General features: G+C 36.6%; 1 protein-coding gene across 8 annotated transcripts in view; it reads left to right on the top strand.

Annotated features, from left to right (window-relative positions):
- Positions 1–21641, top strand: part of UBR5 (ubiquitin protein ligase E3 component n-recognin 5) — a 155230-nt gene that overhangs the window by 126193 nt on the left and 7396 nt on the right. For 2 of the 8 annotated variants that reach the window (XM_021675740.2, XM_021675742.2), the window contains exons 41-55: positions 1875–2105; positions 3241–3314; positions 4497–4669; positions 4759–4872; positions 6488–6708; positions 7898–8018; positions 8112–8210; positions 10850–11093; positions 12396–12507; positions 13463–13607; positions 14548–14678; positions 16326–16386; positions 18223–18398; positions 18942–19026; positions 21339–21494. In XM_021675740.2, the coding sequence (XP_021531415.1) occupies positions 1875–2105; positions 3241–3314; positions 4497–4669; positions 4759–4872; positions 6488–6708; positions 7898–8018; positions 8112–8210; positions 10850–11093; positions 12396–12507; positions 13463–13607; positions 14548–14678; positions 16326–16386; positions 18223–18398; positions 18942–19026; positions 21339–21494 (2143 nt within the window). Of the gene's footprint in view, positions 1–1874; positions 2106–3240; positions 3315–4496; positions 4670–4758; positions 4873–6487; positions 6709–7897; positions 8019–8111; positions 8217–10849; positions 11094–12395; positions 12508–13462; positions 13608–14547; positions 14679–16325; positions 16387–18219; positions 18399–18941; positions 19027–21338; positions 21495–21641 lie in introns of those variants that run through there. The other 6 variants (XM_064384465.1, XM_064384462.1, XM_021675739.2 and 3 more) reach the window with 5 other exon arrangements.

Here is a 21641-nt window from a genome sequence, read left to right as displayed (position 1 = left end):
TAACCTTCATCACAATGAATTTTGGAATGTTTTAATCCTGTCTACAGGAAACCTGTTAGCAGTCATTCTTCATGTTCCCCTCCTTCTCCTCCCTAAGCAACCATTAATCTTTTTTCCCTCTCAGTGGATTCTGGATATTTTATGTAAATGGAATTATACAGTATGTGGTCTTTTGTGACTGGGTTTTTTAACTTAGCATAATGATTTTCAGGTTCATATAGATGTATGAAGTAGCATACATCAGTACTTGATTCTTTTTCATTTCTGAGTAATATTTCATGGTATGAGTATACTATATTTTGTTTATCCATTCATCAGTTGGACATTGTTTCCACCTTTCCACTGTTATACATAGTGCTCCTATGAACTTTTGTATATAGATTTTTGTGTAGATGTGTGTTTTCAGTTGTCTTGAATATATACCTGGTTATGGAATTGTTGAGTCACACAGTAACTCTATTTGTAACCCTTTGAAGAACTGGCAATACTGTTTTCCAAAGAGGAAAACATTCCATTAGCAGTGTATGTATGAGAGTTTTTGTTTTTCCACATCTTCACCAGCACTTGTTATTATTTGTCTTTTGTTACAACCATCCCAGTGGGTGTGACCTAGTATCTCATTGTGGCTTTGATTTGCATTTCCCTAATGGTCAATGATGCTGAACATCTTTTCATGTGCTAACTGGCCGTTCATATATCTTCTTTGGAGAAATGTGTATTTGGATCCTTAGACTGAGTTTCGTTCTTATTGCCCAGGCTGGAATGCAAAGGTGTGATCTTGGGTCACTGCAGCCTCTGCCTCCCGGGCTCAAGTGATTCTCCTGCCTCAGCCTCCGGAGTAGCTGGTATTACAGGCACCCGTCACCACGCCTAGCTAATTTTTTGGTACTTTTAATAGAGACAGGGTTTCATCATGTTGGCCAGGCTGGTCTTAAACTCCTGACCTCAAGTGATCCATCCACCTTGGCCTCCCAAAATGCTGGGATTACACACATGAGCCACCATGCCTGGCCTCGCCCATATTTTAAATTGGCTTGTCTTTTAAAATCGAGGTGTATGAGTTCTTTATCCTGCATATAAGCCCATTATCAAATACGTAATTTGGGAAGATTTTGTCCCATTCTCTGGAATATCTTTTCACTTTCTTGATGGTATGCTTGAAAGTACAATTTTAATTTTCATAAAGTCCAGTTATATCTGGGTTTCTTTCTTTTGATTTTTGAGACAGAGTCTCAGTCTGTTGCCCAGGCTGGAATGCAGTGGTATGATCCTGGCTCATTGCACCCTCCACCTCCCAGGTTCAAGCAGTTTTGCCTTAGCCTCCTAAGTAGCTGGAATTACAGGCGCCTGCCACCACACCCAGCTAATTTTTGTATCTTTAAGAGAGACATAGTTTCACCATATTTATTGCCCAGGCTATCTGTTTTCTTGTGTTGCTTGTGCTTTTGGTGTCATTTTAGTAAAGTGATTCTCAAAGTATGATCCCTACAACAGCACCATCAACCTCACCTAAGAGCTATTTAGAAATGCAAATTTGGGGGCTTTACCCCAGACCTACTAAAACTCTGGGGATTAGGCCAGTGGTCTGTTTTAATAAGCCCTCCAGGTGATTTTGAAGGACGCTAAAGATGGAGAATCACTGTCTACAGGGAAGGAGTTCCTTTTGCCATTCCAAAGGATATTGGAATTCCTTTTCTATACAAAGTATAAGACTGTAAATCATGCACAGTGGTTATATTTCTAAAGCTGAGTGACAGGCTTAATTACTTTCTATTTATGAATATTCTCAGCTCCTAATTTTGCATATGTATGATAGTAGTAAATTTCATATTTGTGTTGTTCTTCCAATAAACATTTTTTTTATGTTCTTATAGACGTGCCACCTTGCTTAGCGCCCGTCAAGGAATGATGTCTGCACGAGGAGACTTCCTAAATTATGCTCTGTCTCTAATGCGGTCTCATAATGATGAGCATTCTGATGTTCTTCCAGTTTTGGATGTTTGCTCTTTGAAGCATGTGGCGTATGTTTTTCAAGCCCTTATATACTGGATTAAGGCAATGAATCAGCAGACAACATTGGATACACCTCAACTAGAACGCAAAAGGTATCCATGCTTGCCATGAGGTTGATTTAAGAAATACTTGCTTGGTATGATCTCCTTTAGTACATTGTCAGATTTGGGGGTAAGGAGAATAGCATTGCAAAAGAGACATAGTACACGACCATTTCACGTAGGAAAGTAAAGTTTAGCCAACCTTTCACATTGCCACTCTTCACTTAAAATGGGAAACCTAAGAATCCAGTTAAACTTCATGCTTGAGATAGTTTAATCTGATTATTCTATCTTTTCATTTTTTCCTTTTTTTTTTTTTTCTTTTTTGTGTGTGTGTGACAGAGTTAGCTATCTTGTTGCCCAGGCTGGAGTACAATGGCGTGATCTTGGCTCACCACAACCTCCACCTCCTGGGTTCAAGCGATTCTCCTGCCTCAGCCTCCCAAGTAGCTAGGATTACAGTCATGTGCCACCATGCCCGGCTCATTTTGTATTTTTAGTAGAAATGGGGTTTCACCATGTTGATCAGGCTGATCTCAAACTCCCAACCTCAGATGATCCACTTGCCTTGGCCTCCCAAAGCGTTGGGATTACAGGCATGAGCCACAGCGCCTGGCCCTCCCCCGCTCTTTTTTTTAATAAAAGAAACAGGGTCTCACTCTGTTTCCCAGGCTGGAATATGATGCAATCAAAGCTCACTGCAACCTTGAACTCTTGGGTTCAAGTGATCCTCCTGCCTTAGTTTTTCCAGTAGATAGGGCCTAAAGGCATATGCCACCATGCCTGGCTAATTTCTTAATGGTTTGAAGAGACAGTGTCTCATGATGCCCTGGCTGGCCTTGAACTCCTGGCCTCAAGTGATCCTCCTGCCTTAGCCTCCCAAAATATTGGGATTATAGGCATGAGTTACCGTGCCCAGCCCATGTTTTCTGTTAGAGTTTGTGTAGGCACTCATTATTTCTTGGGTGATTTGCTTTTTCTTCTATTGAGTCCATTTTGTAATAATAGTACATAAACCTGTTCACTCTACCATTTCCCAGATTCTGAAACTATACTGAAATGTTTGAAATTGATTAGATACGTTAGTGATCTTTTTAGTGAGTTTTTGCTTCTATTTCCCCTGACTTTTGCTCCAGTTCATATTATACAAATACTTGGTTTAAATGACTCACTTGTCTTTTTAAAGGACGCGAGAACTCTTGGAACTGGGTATTGATAATGAAGATTCAGAACATGAAAATGATGATGACACCAATCAAAGTTAGTGCACAGAAAATCTGCTAATCCAAGAAATGGCTGCCTCAGTAGTTCCCCTTCAAGCTTTTTAACTTCATTATTTTCTGTCTGGGTGGGAATTTCTCTTTTCTTCTCTATGTCTCATTTCTTACATTTTCTGTCCATTTTTGATTACACATTCTTGCATTATACATTTTAAAACTAAGGATGTATTAAAGAAATGTTATAAACTTTCCAACAGTATTTTTAAAATCTATCTCTTCTTGTATTTGTCTTAGTTTTATGTTTACCTTTACTCTTAATGTACTCTTATTACATTTAATAAAATCTTAGCAAAACCTTTAATATTGATGCAAAATAGATTTAGCCAAGAAAATGAGAATTACCAGTTATAACTTCCAGATATTAGAACTCTAGCAATTAATGCAATGAAAAGAGAAAATATCCCAACTCCAGACTTTTCTCCAAAAGTTTTAATACCACAACACTTCTGAGTCTAGTGAAGTTTATTTGTGGGTTTCATTTATTTCAGCTGGTGCCAAATAATGCATTTTCCAGTTTCTTATTATCAACTAGTACTTTTATTAGGCCTATAGAAAGACAATTGACCTAATTGCTACTTCTTGAGAACCCAGCCATAGCTTACTGCTATTTATATGCAAACAAGGCACTGCCAAAGTTTTATTCCATTAAGGAGAGTTGGTGCTAGTGTGCTGACTTACTGTTGAGATATGTAAGTTGCTCAGACGTTACTCTCTGCTTAGCAAATGCTCAGATTTCAGCTCCTGATCATCTCCTCTGGAGTTGTCAGTGAGTTGGGTCCTGAATATACTCATTAATCTAACTGTATTTGGGTGGTGGGTATCTCAGGAGATAAAGAGGAGGATATAGGAAACCTCTGTCTAATACAAAAGGGCACAATATTGTTAAATGCTGATCTTTATTTTGCATTTTTTATTGTAACATACACATAACATAAAATTTGCACGTAATATAAAACTTAACCATTGTAACCATATTAAACTGTCATATTTACTTTGAAAAAATAACAAAATTTTGGACTATTAACTTGTTTTTGAGTGGCATTACAATTTTATAAAAGAGGTTAATAGGAATTTTGGATTGAGCAGATTAGAGGTCTGTTATCCAAATTTAGTAATTAAATAATTTTCCTAAGAAACAAAAATTTTATCTTTTTATGTTTAGGTGCTACTTTGAATGATAAGGATGATGACTCTCTTCCTGCAGAAACTGGCCAAAACCATCCGTTTTTCCGACGTTCAGACTCCATGACATTCCTTGGGTGTATACCCCCAAATCCATTTGAAGTACCTCTGGCTGAAGCCATCCCCTTGGCTGATCAGCCACATCTGCTGCAGGTGAATTAAACAAATTAGTCTTAAGGTTTTTTTCTAATTTTTTTCTTTAAGTATTCAATGTAACTAGAATATTTCTGTTAAAATTCCAGCCAAATGCTAGAAAAGAGGATCTTTTTGGCCGTCCAAGTCAGGGTCTTTATTCTTCATCTGCCAGTAGTGGGAAATGTTTAATGGAGGTTACAGTGGATAGAAACTGCCTAGAGGTAAGACAGTAAAAGTTTTTGTAATATATTATTTATTAAGGACAACTTGTTCCAGCATACAGATTTTTAGAAATGCACTAATTCAGAGTATTATATTTTCTGATATAATAGAAGTGTCAGAAATCCTGCCTTGTGATATAATAGGAAGAATTCCAACACTGTCATTAACTTGCTGTCAGATTACTTCATCCATAAAATAGCAGCCTCCTTATGTGCTTTGTCCGTTTCACAGAGCTGATTGTTGTATGTGGCAGAAAATTTAAATTTTCATGTGTAATAAAAATATATAGATGACATTTGTAATTTTGGCTATAACTTGCTGAACTAATTTTACTCAAGACTGTAGATAAATAAAGTAACATTAATAACAATACCTAATATTTGTTGACTAATTCTGTCTCCTGGGCATTGGTCTCCATCTTTATAACGATGTTTGGTAGAATGCATTATCACCCTAATTTTATGGGTAAGAAATTGAGTCTTGAAGAGAGTAAATAAATTTTATGTGGGAATGTTTGTGTCACATAACTAGTTAAGCGGTAGATCTAGTTTTGATCTGATTTGGGAGCCTAAGATTAAATGCTTCTGTTTGTCCACTAAAAAAGTAGTAAAACACTAAAAAGCAGGTTTAGAAGACATGTAGTTGAATAGGATTTTTTTATTATCTCAGTGATAAGGAGAATGCACTACTGAAAATATTAAAAATATATGAGACTTAAGTACCACCAATATTATCAGGATTCCTTTAAAAGTTCTCTGAAGTTCCAAGGCAAGAAGTTAATTAATTTATTTTTTATTATTATTTAAATTTTTTGAGACAAAGAGTCTTGTTCTGTCACCCAGGCTGGAGTGCAGTGGCACAATCTTGGCTCACTTCAAGCTCCACCTTCTGGGTTCAAGTAATTCTCCTGCCTAGTCTCCCAAGTAGCTAAGAGTACAGGTGCCTGCCACCATGCATGGCTAATTATTTTGTATTTTTAGTAGAGATGGGGTTTCACCATGTTGGCCAGGCTGGTTTCCGACTCCTGACCTCAAGCAATTCGCCCACCTTGGCCATCCAAAGTGCTAGGATTATAGGAGCAAGCCACTGTGCCCAGCCAAGTGAAATTAAAAAAAAAAAAAAAGGTCGGGTGGCAGGGGGGCTCACGCCTGTAATCCTAGCACTTTGGGAGGCTGAGGTGGGCGGATCACAAGGTCAGGAGTTTGAGACTACCCTGGCCAACATGGTGAAACCCCATCTCTAATAAAACTATAAAAAACATTAGCTAGGAGTGGCGGCAGGCACCTGTAATCCCAGCTACTTGGGAGGCTGAGGCAGGAGAATCGCTTGAACTCCGGAGGTGGAGGTTGCAGTGAGCCGAGACTGCACCACTGCACTCCAGCCTGGGTAACAGAGCGAGACTCCATCTCAAAAAAAAAAAGTTATCTGAGGTTGGTTTAGTAAATGCATTAGAATTGGTGGTCAGCCAGGGCCATCAGACAAAAGAACCACTGAAGCTCCAGAAAGTGAAAAAAAAAAAAACTTGCATATGATTCCTATATTACTAAGTTGAGGACAAAATCTAATTAGTTTTTTCCCCCTTAATTTGTAACTTTTAAATGTAAATATTCATAGGTTCTTCCAACAAAAATGTCTTATGCTGCCAATCTGAAAAATGTAATGAACATGCAAAACCGGCAAAAAAAAGAAGGGGAAGAGCAGCCTGTGCTACCAGAAGAAGCTGAGAGTTCAAAACCAGGGCCATCTGCTCATGATCTTGCTGCACAATTAAAAAGTAGCTTACTAGCAGAAATAGGACTTACCGAAAGTGAAGGGCCACCTCTTACATCTTTCAGGTATTTGCTAAGATCCTTTGTTTTTATTGTTCAATACAGAGTTAAAGTATATATATATATATATCCATGTCTAGTTACCATTTATAGACTTGCTATTGTCAGCTCAGCTAAGGGGAAATTGAATAATTAGAAAGAGTAGAACTTTGTAGATTTGTGATTCACACTTATCTGTGCTCCTTTGCCAAGGTTGTAATTCTCTTATAAGAGGTAGGTTCTTTGCTTATCTAATAAAAATTTGTTAGTTTATACTGTGGTTCTGTATGATTTTACTCTATATTTTTTGGTTACATGGTATAATAATTTTTTTGCTTAGATTTGAGCTAACACACTAGTTTTGAAAATAAGATACATTTTATATACATTGTCTTATATAAATGTATCTTAAAAATAAGATAGATTTTATATACATTGTCTAACAATCATATAAGGCAGGGGAGAATTGTGGACTTGGGTGGCCCAACCTTCCTAGAAGCAATATGGATTGAATTGAGATGGTTAGAATGTGCAGAAACCGATTGGAGAGAATTAGAGGTAGGGAGGCCAGTTAGAAAGCTGTTTGTTATTATTAATAGTTTCAGTTAGTTGAAGGAAAGGTGCTGAGGCGGAATGTTGGCTTTGGGGATAGAAAGGACAACATGGAAAGGAAGAGAAACTTAAGATGGACTTGATCACTTTGAAGGAACAGAAGGAAGAAAAAATTCTGCTTTAAGTCTGGGCAGTAGGGAGAGAGGTGGTACTACTAAAAAAGAAATCAGGAGAACTATCATTGTGGTGAGGAAACCATATGAAATGTTATCCATGCTGAAGTTGAATTGAACATCACTGATGTGAATATGTTTGAAAAAGGGAAATTGGTTCATGTTGAAAGTTTGAACTAGAGGTGGATTTGGGAGTCAGCTAGATGGAGATGGACATTGGACTTTAAGGAGAGGAGGGAAAATGAAAGATGAAGATCAAACGTAGCCCAGGGATTTTTTCATATGTAGAAGACAGAAGGAATAAGGGAGGAAAAATACTAAGTTCTGCAGGGAACTAGCTCTGAAAAAGTTCTGTAGTAGACAGGACACAGTTTAAAGAAGTCAAGAACTCAGAATATTAAAAAAAAAAAAAGTAAGTTACTACTGTTGTACAAAAACCAGTCAGTCTTTGAAATTGGCTAAATTATTCCCCCCACCCAAACTTCTTACAGGCCACAGTGTAGCTTTATGGGAATGGTTATTTCCCACGATATGCTCCTAGGACGTTGGCGCCTTTCTTTAGAATTGTTCGGCAGGGTATTCATGGAAGATGTTGGAGCAGAACCTGGATCGGTATGTATTTTGTGCACTTTAAATTCCATTCTGTTTGATAAGCACATATTTCAGAGAATAATCTGTAATGCTTTTCTTTTTTTTTTTTTAAAGATCCTAACTGAATTGGGTGGTTTTGAGGTAAAAGAATCAAAGTTCCGTAGAGAAATGGAGAAACTGAGAAACCAGCAGTCAAGAGATTTATCACTAGAGGTAAAGGTATTTAGATTTTCTTATACTATACCTATAGTATGCTATTTATATAAATTTTAAAACATGCAAAATAATAATAGCTTTGCTTAGGGGTATGTACTTACAGTTAAAAATTTAAAGAAAATAAATGTTAACCACCAAGCTTTTTTTTAATGTAACCACCAAATTTAGAATACTGGTTTTCTCTGGCAGTTTGGTTTCCTAGCATCCTCTATGAATTTTTTTTTGTTTCAGTTTTTAAGTATCATTATGCATGCACTAAATAAAACCTTCTTTGATGTGTTTAATTCCATTGAGACTATTATTCATATTGATGCTCAAATTATGTCTTCTTTGGCTAGTGGAAGTCTTGAGTCAATTTTGATTCCTGAGTACTTTTGACATGACCCCAATAATTTTTGATAACTTTCTTACTTTCTGGTATGTTTCATCTTGTGCATTTTTTGTCACAGACCTTAATTCAGCCATTTATTCAAGTAGCCCTGACTCCTTTTAGTAGGAAATTGTGTTTTGAGATTACAGTCTGTGCTCTAGGGTTGCATGTTGCTACTGGGTTGATCGGTATCTAGGCCTTTTTAATTGATACAGTTTGGAAATGCACTTTAATTTGTTCTTTTTTTTTTTTTGAATCAAGTAAGAAATTAATATTGATACTCCCAATTCAGATCCAAGATTTAATCGGACCACAGGGTGGTGGTTGTTATTTTTGCTGCTTTTTTTTTTTTTTTTTTTTTTTTGGAGACAGAGTCTTGCTCTGTCACCCAGGCTATAGCACAGTAGCATGATACTGGCTCATTCCAACCTTCACCTCCCAGGTTCAAGCAAGACTCCTGCCTCAGCCTCCTGAGTAGCTGGGATTATAGGTGCCCACCACCATTCCTGGCTAATTTTTGTATTTTTAGTAGAGACAGGGTTTTACCATGTTGGCCAGGCTGGTGTCCTGACCTCAAGAGATCCACCTGCCTTGGCCTCCCACCTGGCCTTGCTTCTTAGATCTTTATCTCCTTTCTTTCAAACTGAATATCCAACTTAACAACATTAATCAAATTACTCATTTGGTTTAATGCCCAACATACACAGAAGCAGTCTTAGAATTACATCACTAGAATCTGAGTTGGAAGCATCGCTTGAGTCCAGGAATTCAAGGACAGCCTGGGCACCATAGTGTGAGAGACTCTGTCCCTTAAAAAGAATTATAACATCAACACTACCACTAACAAAATAGTTATTCAAAGTAGTTTATTTGTGGATTTTTGTCCTTAGATCATATGCAGTTAGAGATACACCATTAAATAATTTTGTTTTAAAGTCACTTGAAGTAATTCTTTGTGTGATTTTGCTACCAGCTCTATATAATTAGGGCCTTTTGTTTCATTTTGTCTTCAGATTTTAGGGATTCCTTTTTTGGTTTTATTTTGTAAGCAATATAAAATATCTACAGTGTGGCAAAGTGAACTCTACTAGAATGGATATAAGTCTAGTTGCCATTCTGTCTTTTACCATTTTTTCAAAGTTTATTTCCTTCCCTCCCTTTTAAAAAATATAAGCATATTATGTATCAATTACATACCACCTCTCACCTACCCAAACATACTATATATTTTATCCCATCTTGCTTTTCCCAGTTAATAGTATATCCCAGAGAAAATGTGAGATGTTGTTACCTTCCTTTTATAGCTGCTTAGTATACTGCAGCCTGGGTTGTTATCCCAGGTTTGTAGCCAGTCCCTTACTGACTAGGTATTTGAGCTTGTTTCCAGTGTTTTGCTGTTACAGATAATGTGATGAATGGCCTTGTGGGTTTTTTTGGCTAGTGTGTCCCTGAGATAGATACTTAGACATGGAATTGCTGGGTCAAAGAGCATGTGCATATAATTTTGCTAGACATTGACGAATACTTTTGCATGGTGGTTGCATAATTTTGCATTTTCACTATCAATGTGAGAATGCCTGATTCCTCACAGTCTTGCCAGCACTTGTTGAATTTCTAGATTTTTGCTAATCTGATAAGTAAGTAATAGCACCTCAGTATAGTTTTAATTTGAATTTATCTTATTTTGAGCAAAGTTAAACATTATTTCATATATTTAGGATAGTTATATTTAACTCAGTTAATACGTTTTGCTCATTTTTTCTAAGTTGGCTTTCTCTTAGATTTCAGAGGCTCTTAATGTAGCTGTAGGTGATAGACACACTCATTAATGAATATGTGTCTTTGTGAGAGAAGGTGCAAACAGTTTTTCCAGTTTGGTTAATTCCCCTGCAGCCTCCTGCCCACTTAACTTGTCATCAAGGAATTCATTTGTGTTTTTTTCTAGTTTTTTTTTTTTTTTTTTTTTTTATAACATCCCTGACCATTTGGTATTTTGGTATATCCCACAATTGAACAGATTATTGTTTTCCAGTAGACCTTTGAAAGCAAGTGTTAGAATTGCATTAAATTCTGTTCTGATTTAATTTGTAAGACAGTCTTGTGTGCTTTAAAGTGTTGTATTTGGTAATGGATAAGCTTCTGAGAACTTCGATTACTTTGTAGTTAAACTCAAGAAAAAGCTAAAACTAGATTTTCAGATTTTACATAGAAAAATTCAAGCTATCTTCCAACATTGAATTTATTACTTCTTGACATGCTTTAATAGGTTGATCGGGATCGAGATCTTCTCATTCAACAGACTATGAGGCAGCTTAATAATCACTTTGGTCGAAGATGTGCTACTACACCAATGGCTGTACACAGAGTAAAAGTCACATTTAAGGATGAGCCAGGAGAGGGCAGTGGTGTAGCACGAAGTTTTTATACAGCCATTGCACAAGCATTTTTGTCAAATGAAAAATTGCCAAATCTAGAATGTATCCAAAATGCCAACAAAGGCACCCATACAAGTAAGTACTCTACACATAACAAGCGTCATAAAAATTATTTCCTTGTTCATCAACCAACAGTGGTAATCATGGATTATTATATGTGTGAGTGTATAAATTTACATTTTAAAATAATTTTATTCTAGATTGATTTAATCTTGTTTATTCTAATTGACAGCAATTTGATCTTTTACAGACACATTTATTTTGATAAATGTTTATGATTATGCTAGTTAGTTTTTCATCTCAATTGTTACATGTTGTGGGGGGAGGTGGGTAAGAGGTTGTAAGATACATGGTGATATAAAAATTCACCAAGCAAATCGATTTGCAGCATTTCTTTTACTTCAATATTTAACTCACACAGATATTTGAGAAAAAAGATGCTATTCTAAGAGCAGTGGTATTCAAATTACGATTTCCAAACTTGCTACTGGTCCCCAGTGAGATAAGGACTTGGCAACCAAATGTAAATCAACTGTGTCATGAAGCTCACTGTTAAGCAAGACTTTAAAAAAAAAAGTCCTGGTGCAAGCTTATTACCTCACTGAGGATCAGCTAAGGGTTAGGAACCTTAGCTAAGTTTTAAGATTACAGTGAGCCAAATTTAAAATTTGTGAATGTTACAAAAGGCTTAGGAGATGATAACTGGTGATTCACATCGAGTAGGAACAGAAGTTATCAGACTTGTAGGTGGATAGAGGCTGAATGAGTTGTAGAAAGGATTGAGGGTGAAAAAACGCCAAGCGTTCCTAGGTTTTCATCAATTTCACCATTTCACTTTCTATAATACTACAATGAAAAGAAATTTGGAGATGTGAATGAGGAAACTGGGAAACTAACATTTCAAAAGTATCTTTTTTGTGCACTTGTTGGAAACCATACTCTAGCTTGGGCTTAGGAATTTTAAAATAATAATAGGTAATATTCTGGCGGCCTTTAATACTTTCATGCCAAAAACTAAGAACAGAGGATATTTAAATGACTCTAATCATGTAAGAAATTTCAGGATTATTTATAGTGACACTATCATAACCTCAGTTGCTATATATTATTTCACAGCTTTGACATGACAAGGAAGAAAATTCATTAACAAATACTGAGTGAACATCTATTATGTGCCAGGTACATTCTACACAATCACTTCTAACCCTTAAAACCATAGGGAGAGAAAGGTGTTAGCAACACAGATGCTAGGGAAGGATAATCTTTAGCTGTCATTTTTTTTTTTACATTTGTGTTATTTTTTTGCATTGACTTTGAAATTTAAGGTAGTTGCATTTGCATTCATCTAAATAAAGTACATTTCTCATTTTCTTCTAGGTTTGATGCAAAGATTAAGGAACCGAGGAGAGAGAGATCGGGAAAGGGAGAGAGAAAGGGAAATGAGGAGGAGCAGTGGCTTGAGAGCAGGTTCTCGGAGGGACCGGGATAGGTAAATTTTGTATCTTTTATTCAATACCACCTGTTTGAATGAATTGGAGATAGGCCTGTAAATGAAAGAATCTTAATTACGGATTTTTTAGAAAAGTAAAGTTTTAATTTTGAACTTATGTGTAGTAACTAAGAATAAAATGCAATAACTAAGAATAGTCTTTTAACTAATATTCTGCTTTAAAAACCTAAAGGCAGTTGAAATTGTATTGAAATTATATTCATTTTAAATTTATCTGACTCAAGTTCCTAATTGTTTGAAGTTTTTTACTCATATCATTCTCTCCTAAATTTATCTTAAAATTCTTAATTTTTCAGGCCAGGTGTGGTGGCTCATGCCTGTAATCCCAGCACTTTGGGAGGCCGAGGCGTGTGAATCATCTGAGGTCAGGAGTTCAAGACCAGCCTGACCAACATGGTGAAACCCCGTCTCTACTAAAAATACAAAATTAGCCAGGTGTGGTGGTGCATGCCTGTAATCCCAGCTACTTGGGAGGCTGAGGCAGGAGACTCCTTTGAACTTGCGAGACGGAGGTTGCAGTGACCTGCGATCATGCCATTGCACTCCAGCCTGGGTAATAAGAGCGAAACTCTGTCTCAAAAACATAAAACAAAACAAAATCTTAATTTTGGCAGATTGTGCTGTTTAAATCTTTGAAGTTTTCTTGTTAGAATGGGTTGCACTTTACTTTTGACTAAGATTTCCAGATTTGTGTGTGGACTCTTGATATCTGATATATTAAGGTCCTATTCCCTTACAATAAAATTTCTAAATTAAATAACAAGATCTAGATAATCTTTATTTCCCAACGATAATGTCTTAGCATTCTACCATCTTAGTACCATAACTTATTAACTTATATGCTCTAGTTTTCTAACTTTTTTACTAGTCGTGCTAATATTTTTACTTGGTAGTCAAAGGAAGTGAAGTCATAATAGCTTTCTTTCTCTTACAGAGACTTTAGAAGACAGCTTTCCATTGACACTAGGCCCTTTAGACCAGCCTCTGAAGGGAATCCTAGCGATGATCCTGAACCTTTGCCAGCACATCGACAGGCACTTGGAGAGAGGCTTTATCCTCGTGTACAAGCAATGCAACCAGTGCGTACTGTGTACTTAGTCACCTCTTAACTGGCTGTGATATTTTTTTTGATTTTGAATTAAAGATGGTGTTTAAAAAAAAATTGTCAGCTACTGGCAAAACCACATGGTTGAGGACTGTTTTTAGTTCTGCAGTAAGAAGGAAGCTTAGGAGGGAATAAGGCAGTGTTTACTGGAGGATAACTGTATAGCTTGAATTTTTATTTTTCTCCACCCACCTTAGGTTGGGACCCATTCTACCTTCCTTGCATGCTAAAGAATTTGCTGTGCATTATATTTATTTGTATCTTTATTTGAACAAATTATTACTACTTTTGGAGTAGACTTTATCTGTTAGCAAGCTATAGTTGGAACACATTAATGCTGCTTAGTATTGCAGGGAGAATTGTATTTTGAATGTTCGAGAGTTTTCCTTTATACAGTATGAAACACAAATTAGTTATGTTTTTTGTCTTTATGCATAACAGTGTGTATATTTTTTATAGCAAAAGAATAATAGAGAAAACTATTATTTCTTGCAGTAAGTCATCAGCCTTAAACATAGGTATCTTTTTCTCTTCCCTACCCCCTTCTTTTTTTCTACCCTAAATAAAAGATATTTCTGGCTCTCTAATGAAGAAGAAAAAAAAAAGAAGTTACGTATATGTATGTTTAACTCAGAGATTTAAAACTTTAAAAAAAAAAAAAAACTTGTCATACAAATATTATAAGTAGCCTTAACAAGATTGTGGTAGTGCATGGACTGTTTATTCCCTGCCAGAGTTCTCTATAATTGATCTTCCAGTTTCATAAAAGACCTTACTGGTTCTGAAATTTTTGTATTTGTTACCCAAGTTTCTTATATTTTTTTCTTTTTATTTTTTTAAAATAAAAGATTATAGATGTAATTAGACAAGAGGTTTTAGAGAGTAGTCAAATAACATTTGTTCATCATTTATAGGCATTTGCAAGTAAAATCACTGGCATGCTGTTGGAATTATCCCCAGCTCAACTGCTTCTCCTTCTAGCAAGTGAAGATTCTCTGAGAGCAAGAGTGGATGAGGCCATGGAACTCATTATTGCACATGGACGGTGTGTACAATTGGGGAGGCATTTCAGTTTAAACGTCAACTACTTATTTTCATTATGTGGGTGCCATCATATCTTAAAATTTATATCATAAAGTGTAAGACTTTAAATGTAGTTTTACTGTAAAAAAATTTTTTAACGTATTTTTAAATGATTGCTTAAATTCTGTTAGTAAGACAGCTTAGTTTCTTCTCATGTATTAGAAAGGTAGGGTTTTAGTAGTTACAGGTTATTTAGAAATTACTTGAAAGAAGGACATCTCAAATTCACTTATCAGAATACCCTCATGGCAAAGGCCACATTATACCTGAGTTCTTGTCATAACTATGAATTTCTTTTAGGCGTCCTGATTTATCTTAAAAATTCATGCAAGTTTTTGCTTTCTGTTCTGTAAAGTATGAATTTAATATAAAATCTAAAAAATATCTAACATTACATATCCCTTTTTCTAAGGTGATAGGTAAAAGTGACTTTAGGAAGATAAGGCTGGTCACAGTGGCTTGCGCCTGTAACCCAGCACTTTGGGAGGTCAAGGCGAGCAGATCACCTGAGGTCAGGAGTTCAAGACCAGCCTGGCCAACATGGCAAAACCCTGTCTCTACTAAAAAAATAAAAAAAATTAGCTGGGCGTAGTGGCAGGCACCTGTAATCCCAGCTACTCAGGAGGCTGAGGCAGGGAGAATTGCTTGAACCCGGGAGATGGAGGTTGTAGTGAGCTGAGCTGAGCCATGCCACTGCACTCCAGCCTGGGTGACAGAGCGAGACTGTCTCAAAAAAAAGGAAAGTGGCCACATTTATGCTATAGCTTCTATCCTGGGGCTACTTTGATACCCAGTTTCCAAGTGTTTATTATTTTAGATGAAAATTTGTATTTTTTTCTTCCTAATCATGATTTTGAGTTAGGAATTTAGAGTAGATACAGTCCTAGAGATGTATAAGCTGGTAGGCTGGGCACTAGAGCTAAACAGCCACTTCCACAGCCTTTTAATGGTCCAAGCCAAAGACTGTTGAGAGAAATGTGTTTTATTTGCTTTGCTCCTACTTTTCTTCTCTGGATTTTATGTACTGTCTGTTTATTCTTCTGCCCTGTCTCTGGAGCTACAGCACACTGGTATAGCTTATTCCATTATAGAAAATTCAAGAACAATGTGCATTGGTAAAAAGATTTTGGTGAATATATGTAAGAGTTGCATATTTAGTCATGTTTTCTGTTGAATGCAACCAGTATACAATATTGACGGCTTTCACCTGGCTTTATGGAGTAAACAGTGAATTTATTAGTATTCTAGAATCATTAAATTCACTAGAGAATTTTATTCCTATTGCATTGCTTTCTGAACATTTTTCTGTTCCTCTACATTGCTCCCTCTGAGCATTGTAGAAGTGTTCCAGCACCCCATGAAGACTACATTCATTTAGTCAGGTAGCCTTTAGTCCATTATCTTGAATCATACATGTAGCATCTAGTAACAGACTTTTTTAAAGATTTGCATTACCAACTTCTCTACTCCTACTGCATTAGTACTAGTGGGTGCATTGGGTATTTATTGACTTCAAAACTTGAATGTATTTTCTCCTTTTAAATTTAAATTATACACTAAATTCTAGAAGTCTCCATTATCTGGAATGTGAAAGGCTTTTTGTTTTTAGGGAAAATGGAGCTGATAGTATCCTGGATCTTGGATTAATAGACTCCTCAGAAAAGGTACAGGTAAGGAACATTTTGTTTATGTGCCAATAATCACAGAATTTAAATTATAAGAAAATTTAAAGGGGGTGAAAGCTGAATTTCTGAAGAAACTATGTCTTTATAAATAAAATGAATGTTTACAGTACAGAGACAGAAGCAAAGACAGGCCGGGTGCGGTGGCTCAAGCCTGTAATCCCAGCACTTTGGGAGGCCGAGGCGGGTGGATCACGAAGTCAAGAGATCGAGACCATCCTGGTCAACATGGTGAAACCCCGTCTCTACTAACACAAAACATTAGCTGGGCATGGTGGCGCGTGCCTGTAATCCCAGCTACTCAGGAGGCTGAGGCAGGAGAATTGCCTGAACCCAGGAGGCGGAGGTTGCGGTGAGCCAAGATCGCGCCATTGCACTCCAGCCTGGGTAACGAGCGAAACTCCGTCTCAAAAAAAAAAAAAAAAGAAGCAAAGACAAATATATTGGTGTCATGCATAGAATCAAATAGTAAGATTGGCTTAGTTAGGCCTCAGTATAATCCCACTCATTGGTTAGCATCCATTTGAGCACAGCCTAAATTAAGCTTTACTTTGGAAATGTAACAAATTGAAGAGCAGAGAGGAAAAGACTATAGACTCCTAGGAGTCATTCTTTAAAGAAGTTGCTGGTGCCAACATTGCAAAAACAAGTGACATATAGTGTAAGGGAGGCTTTTTAGTTGGCATTGAAACAGTTGCACATAGAAGATGAGACTTCAATTGGAACCTAACTAGGTTGATTGCCTACCAAATTCACATTAATTTAATAAGACTCAGAGCTTTCACAACTAAGTCATTCACAATGTCTAGATACACTCTAAAATTATTCAGCATACAAAGAGCCTGGAAAGACTGACCCACCTCTCCCAGGAAAAGAACCAATAGATGGTCCATGAGATGACTGACTTGTTGGGATTATCAAAGACTGTATCCCATGTTCTGCAAGATGAAGGTGAACACTAGTGAATGGAAAGATAGAGGTTCTCAGCAGACACATTGGAACTTCAAGAGAGAACAAAGGGATATTTTTAGAATTAAAAGTGCAACGTTTGAAAGAAAAAAAATCACAGGATGGGTGAGTAGCTGAATGAAGGTGTCAGGAAAGTGTCAGTCAGCTTGAAGATAGATGGAAATTACCCCTTCTGAAGAAAAGATAGGAGAAAATATTTAAAACAAAAGGACCGTTTCAGGGAGACCTGTGGGGCAGCTTCAAATGATCTAACATTTATGTCACTACTCAGGGGAATAGAAGAAACTGCTATAGAAAAAATATTTGAAGAAATAAATCATGGCTGAACACTTCCTAAATTTGGTAAAAAACATAGATTTCCAGATTCAAGAGTCAGTGAACTCAACAGAATAAACTGAAAGAAAACCATGTCCAGATACATTATAATCAGAGTTCTGTAAAATAAATAAATATTCCTGAAAGCAGCCAAAGAATGGTTCTTTACCTATAGGGAAACAGTGATTTGAAAGACGGTGGATTTCTCACTAGAAAGTATGGAGGCCAAAATGCAAACTCATCAAAGTGATGAAAGAATTCTGTATCAAGTGGAAAGAAGCTTACCCGAGTTTCATTAAATGCCTTTATTTTAACAATAGAGAGACGTTAAAGGCTTAATAATACACAAGCTTTGTAAGTCACATTCTGAAAGAGCAAATTAAGAGTTTATTTACCTTTAATTTTGTTACACACATACATTTCAATATTTATGTTGCTCTTCCTACCTGATTTGATTTGAATGATTTCAGAGGACCATTTAATACTTTTTGTTTTTTCAATGAATCTTGAGGCTTACTCTCTGATATTCTCTGTTAGCAGGAAAACCGAAAGCGTCATGGCTCCAGTCGAAGTGTAGTAGATATGGATTTAGATGATACAGACGATGGTGATGACAATGCCCCTTTGTTTTACCAACCTGGAAAAAGAGGATTTTATACTCCAAGGCCTGGCAAGAACACAGAAGCAAGGTTGAATTGTTTCAGAAACATTGGCAGGTAAAAGAACTCTAATCTTGTGTTTGAATTTTTAAAAAGATTTCAACTTATGATATTTTCTAAAATATATTTGTTTTAAAATGTATGTAGGCTGGGTATGGTGGCTCACATCTGTAATTTCAGCACTTTGGGAGACCAAGGCAGGAGGATCACCTGAGCCCAGGAGTTGGAGACCTGCCTGGGCAACATGGCAAAACCCCATCTCTACTAAAAATGCAAAAAAAATTAGCCAGCATGGTGGTGCGCACCTGTGGTCTCAGATACTTGAGAGGCTGGGGTAGAGCCCAGGGAGGTTGGAGCCACCGTGACTGTGCCACTGCACTTCAGCCTGGGTGACAGAGTGAGACCCTGTCTCAAAAACAAAACACTCTCAGCCTGGTGTTCCTGTTTTTTTTTTTTTTTTTAAAGTATATATGCTGTACTTTATACTGGATAGAAATGGGGCTGTAGAGAACTTCTCAAAATATTAATATGTATATTTATGTGTGGGGGGCATATTATTCTAGAATTATTTAAATCTTATTTCTCTGTCTTTATTTTTAGGATTCTTGGACTATGTCTGTTACAGAATGAACTATGTCCTATCACATTGAATAGACATGTAATTAAAGTATTGCTTGGTAGAAAAGTAAGTGATTTTGATGAACCCAGTTGCATTCACAATTGCAAAAATCTTCTTTTATAAAATAATCAAAATGTTAGCATACTGTTCGTAGCATTCATGTACTATTAAATCTTAAAGCATTGCAGCCATTGCAAATAACTGTAAAACATTTAATTAAACAATTATGGTCAATAAAAATAATAAATTACTGAGACAGGAAAAGACTGTGGGGAGATGGCATAGCAGAGTGGATAACACAGGTGGCATTGGAGGTCTGACAGGCCTACATCCTGTTGCAAACAAATATGTTGACATTTCTGCCATGCTTCCCAATTTGTAAATTGGTAAAAAACACAACATTGTAAACACCTGGCAAATAGTAAATGCTCAGTAAATTGTAGGTAGTAGCATTGAAAAGAGCCTTCCAGGCCAAACACAGTGGCTCATGCCTGACACCTGTAATCCCAACACTTTGGGAGGCCAAGGCAGAAGGATCTCTTGAGCTCAGGAGTTTGAGACCAACCTGGGCAACATATGAGACCCTGTCTCTACCAGAAATTTTAAAAGTTAGCTGAATGTGGTGGCATGCATCTGTGGTCCCAGCTACACTTGGGAGACTGAGGTGGGAGGATCCGCTTGAGCCCAGGAGTTTGAGGCTTCCATGGGGCATGATTGCACCACTGCACTCCAGCCTGGCTGACAGAGGGAGACCCTATCTCAAAAAAAAAAAAAAAACATTTCAACTTCAAAAATACATATAAGAAGCACATGGGAGTAGCCAAAGAATGTAAGCAGTACAATACAGCATGCTCAATACTGATCTCTGGGTGATGGAATTAACTTCTTTATGTGTTTTGATAGTTTGATAGCCTGCACTTCCCTTTGTGATGGCAGGGGGAAAAGAAAAACCGTTTGCTCTAAATTAATATACAATGCTAATTTCTCAGCTTTTGATTTAAAACAGAACTGCCTACATTCCTAAAAATATTTGGAGAAATTATGTGACACAAAATAAATGGAATAGACAAACTTGGGTTTTTTTTTTTTTTTTTTTTAACACTCTGTTACCCAGGCTGGAATGCAGTGGCGTGATCTTGGCTCACTGCAACCTATGCTTCCCAGGTTCAAGTGATTCTCATACCTTAATCTCCTGAGTAGCTGGGATTAAGTTCTTAACTATCATCGATAGGTTCTTGGAAACTGCAACTTTAATTGAAATGATGTATAATGAAACCCATTTTTTCTTATCAACATTCTAATGAAATGTTATTTGAGAACTTGCTGTTTGTCATGTCAAAGTTGCAGCTAAGAACCTATCAACAGCTTCTTTTTTTGAGATGGAGTCCCACTCCGTTGCCCATGCTGGAGTGTAGTGGTGTGATCTCAGCTCACTGTAAACCTCATCTCCTAGGTTCAAGCAGTTCTCCTGTCAGCCTCCCAAGTAGCTGGGACTACGGGCGCATATAACCACACCTAGCTAATTTTTGTATTTTTAGTAGAGATGGAGTTTCACCATGTTGACCAGGCTGTTCTTGAACTCCTGACTTCAAATGATTCCTCCACCTCGGCCTCCCAAAATGCTGGGATTACAGGTGTGAGTCATCACGTCACTGAGGCTTTGAGGATTTATTTTATAGTCTTTTTCCAGAGGTACATGTCACACATTTGATAAATAAGCATTGTATTAAAGCTTAGTCTCCTAATCTCTTTAATCAGACCTACTGATGAGTAATTTCTATTAGTACAAGAATATGATGTTTTTCTTTTCAACTCTGACCCTATTAAATTCTTAATGTGTTTGGCTAAAGTGTTCTTCTTTAAAGAACTAGACTCAAAGCTTGACAACATAAAATTTTTGATCTATTGAGTCTTCAGCAGGAGTTAGTAACAGCTCATGAATCAGATAGACTCAGGTTTAACTCAATAAAGTGACCTTGGGGGCAAGTTACTAAATTTCCTTGAGCATCAGATTTATCATCTGGATTTAATTATATTATGTTATTATCAAGAATAAGGTATATATTAAGTTCACAGCCAGCTGCTCCTATAATTAGTGTTTGATAAGTAGTGCAAAGTTTTGCGGTTGTAGAACTTAAAACTATTATGCTTTCGTTTTGTTTTTTCAAAATATAACACTTATACTTTGAAAAGCAAATATTGTCAGAGCCAAAAATGTATTAAACGTACCTCCTTAAACAGTAATATACCCAGTGGGAAATTTATTAGCATATCTTCAAATTAGATAAAATTCTGTATCATATTATTTTAATTTACTAATTAATTGAACGAAGATGTTGTTCCTTTCATAACTGAGTCTCATATGATTACTTTTTTAGGTCAATTGGCATGATTTTGCTTTTTTTGACCCTGTAATGTATGAGAGTTTGCGGCAACTAATCCTTGCTTCTCAGAGTTCAGATGCTGATGCTGTTTTCTCAGCAATGGATTTGGCATTTGCAATTGACCTATGTAAAGAAGAAGGTGGAGGACAGGTAAAGCAAATATATACTTTTCTGAATCTGGCAAGAGAATTTGGCTAAACTGCTGTGCTTGTCTTATGTATAGATAGTTTAGTTAGGGACTGAAAGAGATGAATGTGTGTATACATAGAAGAAATAGATACTGTAGTAGATAAAGAT

Source organism: Aotus nancymaae, unplaced genomic scaffold (genome assembly GCF_030222135.1).
Source record: "Aotus nancymaae isolate 86718 unplaced genomic scaffold, 86718_ANA_hifiasm-v0.15.2.pri h1tg000036l, whole genome shotgun sequence".
NCBI classification, from domain to species: Eukaryota; Metazoa; Chordata; class Mammalia; order Primates; family Aotidae; genus Aotus; species Aotus nancymaae.
Note: the sequence above shows the minus strand (reverse complement) of the source record. Positions and strands in the feature narration are given on the sequence as shown.